Source organism: Oryx dammah, unplaced genomic scaffold (genome assembly GCF_014754425.2).
Source record: "Oryx dammah isolate SB20612 unplaced genomic scaffold, SCBI_Odam_1.1 HiC_scaffold_22, whole genome shotgun sequence".
Classification (NCBI taxonomy): domain Eukaryota; kingdom Metazoa; phylum Chordata; class Mammalia; order Artiodactyla; family Bovidae; genus Oryx; species Oryx dammah.
In genome coordinates, this window is record NW_024070206.1 from 21,972,478 (window position 1) to 21,978,477 (window position 6,000).

The 6,000-nt window shown below is 49.6% G+C and overlaps 1 protein-coding gene across 3 annotated transcripts in view; it reads right to left on the minus strand.

Annotated features, from left to right (window-relative positions):
* ARHGAP28 (Rho GTPase activating protein 28) overlaps nt 1-1,563 on the minus strand; it is a 142,380-nt gene extending 140,817 nt beyond the window's left edge. For all 3 annotated transcript variants that reach the window (XM_040264651.1, XM_040264652.1, XM_040264654.1), the window contains exon 1: nt 1,312-1,563. In XM_040264651.1, coding sequence (XP_040120585.1) covers nt 1,312-1,487 — 176 coding nt within the window. In that variant the 5' untranslated portion in view covers nt 1,488-1,563. The remainder of the gene's footprint in view (nt 1-1,311) is intronic.
* Between the last annotated feature and the right edge of the window lie 4,437 nt (nt 1,564-6,000).

Genomic DNA, 6,000 nt, shown 5'->3' on the forward strand with positions numbered 1-6,000 from the left:
CACCAGTATGTCTATTTAGTTACTCATAATCTGAGTGATTAGAGTTGACCGTCATGCTTAGAAAAGAAAATACCCGAAAGACAAACGCATGTTTGTACCTTCAATTAGCCTTTAAAATAATGTGTACGGCTCTTAAAACTGGAAGGAAAAAAATGTTATTTTCTCGTTGTCTTTATATAAAAATTAGATTTCACTCAACCTACTCTCTTTGAAAGAAATGATATTTTCTTTGTTAGCCAAGCCCAGCCCAGGTCTCATGCCAATGCAGGTTGTTCTTCTCATGGATGCTAGCCAAGAGGATACTTCTTGAAATAAGGTCATAATCTGCTAAAAACCTTGCAAGTCCATTAAATTAGGAAATAAGTAATCCTTATCACAACTAAAGATAAAAGCAAGAGAAAAAAATTACTGAAAATAAACATGCAGAAAAGCACACCACTCAAACTCCCCACTGGTAAAGAAAACCATTGCTCAATGGATGCATGGCAGATAGTCACATTTACACAAATACTATTTCCCCTAAATATGTGTCAGAGACATCAAATACTATACCATCTCACTTACTAGTGTAATATATCTGAGCATCCAAGGTAACTTTTTAAGGGTCTCACATTCGTTTACTTAACAGAAGTCTTGCCAGCCTTGATCTTGCATCAAATAGATGAACACCAATAAAGTAATTAAGCTAGATCCCTGATTTATGAAATCTAAAATGCACGTAGTGAAAAGCCTTCAGACCTCTTTTGACCCAAAGGAAAATTAGAATTGCATTTATAAACAGTCAACATTAGCAATAAAACAACAGTGACACCAGTGTATGTATACATTCAAAAGTGTGTGTGTGTGTGTGTTTTAATCTACAAGTTAAAATCTACAAGTTTTTAAAGGTCTACCGAGATTTCCTTTTTGGAGAATCTCTCCATCTGTGTTTTAGCTAATGTGAAATGTTACTAAAAATTTCTCGATAGTGTTTGCTGGTTTAGGATAATACATTTTACTTTCTTTTCTATTTTCTCCTGCTGCTTCACTTTTTTTTTTTTTTTTTAATTCTCCAATAGTTCAATAGATGAATCTGGCAGAAACGATTACCAGCAAGTTGTATCAGAACACAACTCTGCTAACCTCTCCTGGCCAGCGTCTTCAGAGGACAATACAAAGAACCACAGGCTCACTCGTCGCGTCCACCAAAACTTGAAACCACAATCTGACGATGGTGGTCCTCTGCTTTGGCGGAAAACCCAGCTGCCTGTGAAACCACCACCCCCGACCCCCCAGCCCAGGAGACCGGTGCCCGGTGGGCGATGTGGGTACCTGCTGCCTGGGAGGCTGGCGGTCGCCCGGGGCGCGCAGCGCGGCTCGGGGCTGGGCGGCTGGGGGCGCGCGTACGAGTGGTAGGCGGTGAGCACCACGCCGCCCGAGTCCTCCACTTCCATCGTCAGCCGCGCATGGCTCCGCTCCGGCCGGAGAACAAAGGCGGGGACCAGCATGGGCCAGCGCACCGGCCCGGTCCCCGGCGGGGCGGGGAGGCGCGGCCGTCGGGCTCCCGGGGCCGGGGCTCCTCCCGCGGCCGGGCTGTCAGGGGCGCGGGCTCGCCGCCCCGCCCGCCGCGCAGCTTATTAGCATGGATTCGAGTCCACGCCCACCAGCCCGGCGGGCTGGGACGGGGAGGGCGAGGCGGGGGGCCGGGGCTGGCTGGGGTGTGGGATCCCCGCTTCTGGGAAACTGGAAGCCCACCGCGATCCTCGGGGGCTCGCGCTGGCCGCTCGGGTCAAGTTTTTCTCGCTTTTGTTTCTTTCCCTTTTCCCCTTTCTCGCCCCCGCCCCCACCCCTTCCAGCCGGAGGTTTATCCCGCGGCCGGGAGCGTTTCCTGCTCGGCAGCTTGGAGCCGAGAAAAAACCGCGCCTGGGAGCCCGTGCTGAGCGGCCGAGGGGCCGCCTCCAGCGTGGGGAGGAGAGGGAGAAGGGACTCTCTCATTTAAAGCATCCACATCAAAAATTGAAGAAGCGGATTACGTTGCTGTTTACTTAGTCCGGTTACACTGGACTTGATTGCCTCTGGGGCAGGTACCGCCCTCCTGCGACAGGCTGAGCACCTCTCTCACCCTGGGTGCCACAACCACCAAACTCTGCCTGGCCCCTCGTCCCTGCGCTCCTCCCCATCCCCATCATATTCAGATACTGCCTTAGGCATGTCGGAAAACTAGACTTGGTACTTAGGCGAAGAGAGCATGTTCTTCCCAGAGGCGGTTATTGAAGAGGGGTCCAGTACCCGGCAGGGAGGTGGCATATTCAGAAATTTGGGGTCTGAAATGCATCTTTAAAGAACACTTTCTAACCGATGAAAAAGAGAAACAAAACTTCTCACCCTATAAAAAGGCCCACCCTGTCCAGGCGCTTGACTTGCTGGCACTTATTCTCCCCTGGGAACCTAGGTTACCCCTTACTGAGGGGCGACCTCTCAGGGTCTGTTTCTGTATCCCTGAACCAGAGCGTAATCTCACCAAGTACATGCTGGTTCTCTCTGTTGCTTCCTTCATTTTCACCGGGAAGGGAGACATTTGTTTTCACTGGCCTTTCAGAAACTAGGAAGACAAAAACAAACGATAATCCAAAATGGCTTTTTAGAAAATGTTTGGTTGATTAAAAGGTGGGATAATAATGACTAACATTTACTGATCCTATACATTAGCTTTTTGAACAATCCTGTAAGGTAGGTAGTGGGGCTTCCCCGTGTGGCTCAGAGGTAAAGCAGGAAACACGGATTCAATTCCTGGGTTTGGAAGATTCCCTGGAGGAGGAAATGGCAACCCACTCCAGTATTGCCTGGAGAATCTGATGGACAGAGGAGCCTGGCCGGCTACAGTCCATGGGGTCCAAAGAGTGGAACATGACTTTATGTCTAAAACAACAACAACAAAAATCCATTTTATTTAGAAACCTGTCTCGTGCAGTTTGGGACAGCACCACTGTATTCAAATATTTTATTTCTTCAGCAAATAAATGACCCTGAGGGATAAATAAGTTCTACCAATAGTCTTATATTTATCAAGGTCAGGTTTGTCACCAAATAACTTTTGACACTAAACTTTTTTTAAAATGTGACTTTTACAGCTTTTCGATTTTTGGAATTACCCTAAGGACTTAGAGTAGCGGAAACTTTCCCAGGCATGGGATTTCTCCTTGGCACTTTTTGCTCGTTTCTGAACAACAGACTCACAATTTTAAATACCTGCAGTGTATTTCCTTGGAAATATTTTGGCCATGACTCAGGTCCAACATGGCAGAGAGCTGCCTGATGCTCATTTCAGGGGCCTCCTCTGCTTTCTCTTGAACATTCGTATTTTAGACACCCTGGAGTCACTTTGGCTCCTCCCTCCAAACAGTGATCCCAGCTGTCATTTCTTTCTCAAAGTATCTGCCAGCCCTTCCTTCTATCATCGTCACTGCTGTCCTTGTTCTCGCCTCGCCGTCTCTTTCCTGGGTTACAGTGATCTTCCCTCCCTTCAGCCCTCCCCCAGATTCCAAGCGCTGGAAGAGCGATTTTCCCTAAACACAAGACCCTCCCCCACCTCCCCCCACTAAAAACCCTCAGTTGTAACCCACTTGCTGCAGAATTAAGTCCAAGTCCCTCAGAACCGTTTCTTTGTTCTGTTCTGGTCACCTACTACTTGTGCACTCCCAAGGCCTCACGGCTTACACCAGCCTTTCTCAAGTTCTTACCTTGCCTTTGCTCTTCCCTGTCCTTTCCCAGTCTGGAAATCCTTAAAACCACCCACCCACCCCCAAGAAGTCTTCTCAGGTGTTCCAAATTCAAAGGAACCCCTCCTCCCGCCCTCCTGAGGAGGCTGCTCCTGCTCCTGTGGTGGGAACCGCCCCATCTTGCCATGCACCGAAAGCACAGTCAGCCAGAATTGTGTGTGCGCTGAGCACATGCTCGGTTCCTGGACCCTCATCACAGGGAGCCAACAGGGCAGAGGAGTGCTCCCCACTGAGTCCAGACGTGGCCACAAAATCGTCTCAGAGGGAAGCCCACAGCAACGAGGTAGGTTTGAGATGAAACTTTGCTAACCCAGGGTGGTATTACTATTCCGCCACAAGTCAGTGTCTTCTCCTAAGTTGTTTTTCCTAAGTTGTAAGCTGTTAGAAATGCTAGCGTCACATTTTTGTTGCTACATCCCGGAGCCCATGTTTTGCAGAGTCCTGACTCAGTAATGAATATTGCTGAGTGAACACAGAAATCGATGAATCAGTGAATGAGATAGCACTCTTGAATGCAACAGTTCCAATTTTCAGGGTAGCCAAGTGGTTCATAAGTGGTTCATAAGTCTCTATGGGACTTCCCTCATAGCTCAGGTGGTAAAGAATCTGCCTGCAATGCAGGAGACCTGGGTTTGATCCTTGGGTCAGGAAGATCCCCTGGAGAAAGGAATGGCTACCCACTCCAGTATTCTCACCTGGAGAACAGGCACTGAAGAAAAAAAAAGTTTCACCTGTATGTATTAATATTTTTTGAATGTGGGTATGTGCTGTTGACTTAATAAATGATGACTCTATAAGCATTTTTGAGTTTGGGGGTTTCATAAAGCTGGTGGGGCACATGTATTAGATTTTATAGGATACATGCTTGCATGCAGTCGTCAGTCGTTTCCGATTCTTTGTGACCCCATGGACTGTAGCCTGCCAGGCTCCTCTGTCCATGGGATTCTCCAGGCGGGAAGACTGGAGTGGCTTGCCATACCCTTCTCCAGGGGATCTTCCCGACGCAGGGAGCAAACCCTCATCTCCTGGGTCTCCTGCACTGGCAGGCGGGTTCTTTACCACTGCGCCACCAGGGAAGCCTCATTACAGGATACGCTGCACAAGATACTCACCTTTGCCCTTTAGATCTACTCGCCACCCTCACACCCCTCCTGGTGCTGGCAGCTCACTTTCTGGTCTGCCTCAATGAGCTCTCTTGGCTTTGGCTTCAGGTAGGGTGTGATCAGAGGCACCAGCAGAAGATCTCGAGTTCAGTTCAGTTCAGTTACTCAGTCGTGTCCGACTCTTTGCGACCCCATGAACCGCAGCACAGGAGGCATCCCTGTCCGTCACCAACTGTCGGGGTCTACCCAAACCCATGTCCACTGAGTCGAGGGAGACGGGAAACCCAGGGTGTGTGTATTTCCCAGGCTCTTCTCTGAGGTTCGGCTGCCGGCCAGAACTCTTGACTGTGACCTCCCTTGCTCTCTCCCTGGATTCCTGAACTCTGCCTCTGTCTGGCCCTTCACACCTGGGGCGTTACCAGAGCCTGCTTTATGACATAATCCCTCCCTCCTGCCCTCATGCATCTCTGCTGGTCCTTCACCCACCCACATAGTTACAGACAGTCCTTTATCAAACTCCGCTCATCCACCGGGGCCGAGTACCCCAGACCCTGCCTGATAAGCAGCCCCACGAGATCTAGGCGGTGCCCTGTGAGCAGAAGCAGCAGCACATCCACAGGCGCGTGCGAAGACTCCCACACGAGGAAGAAGTACACACGATAAATAAAGTCCCGTCAGGTCAGGTGCTCTGTCGCCAGCTAAGTCCCGGCCTGAACAGGGTTTTACCGTCAAAATGAGTTACAGAAAAGCTTCCAGACCTGAGGGCTTTTTGGATTTCGGAATGACAGGGGATTGTGGAACTAGTAGAGTCTGGATTGTGGACGGAGCAGTCACATGTTTGACTTGCTGGAACCACTGGGCTGGGGATGACCGCACAAGAATGTGACCGTTGATTTGCCCCTGGAGTGACCAGGGACCCTGGGAAAGATTCTCTATCTGGGAACTGGGTTGATATATTGCCCTTATGGTAGACAGCGGCCATTCAGCACACAGGAGTAGCATTTCCAGTTTACTTAGACTAGGGACCACAGCAGAGGGAAAATGCTTGTTTGCTGCACAGCCCACTCCAGTATTCTTGCCTGGGAAATCCCATGGACAGAGGAGCATGGCGGGCTACGGTTCATGGGGTGGTAGAGTCG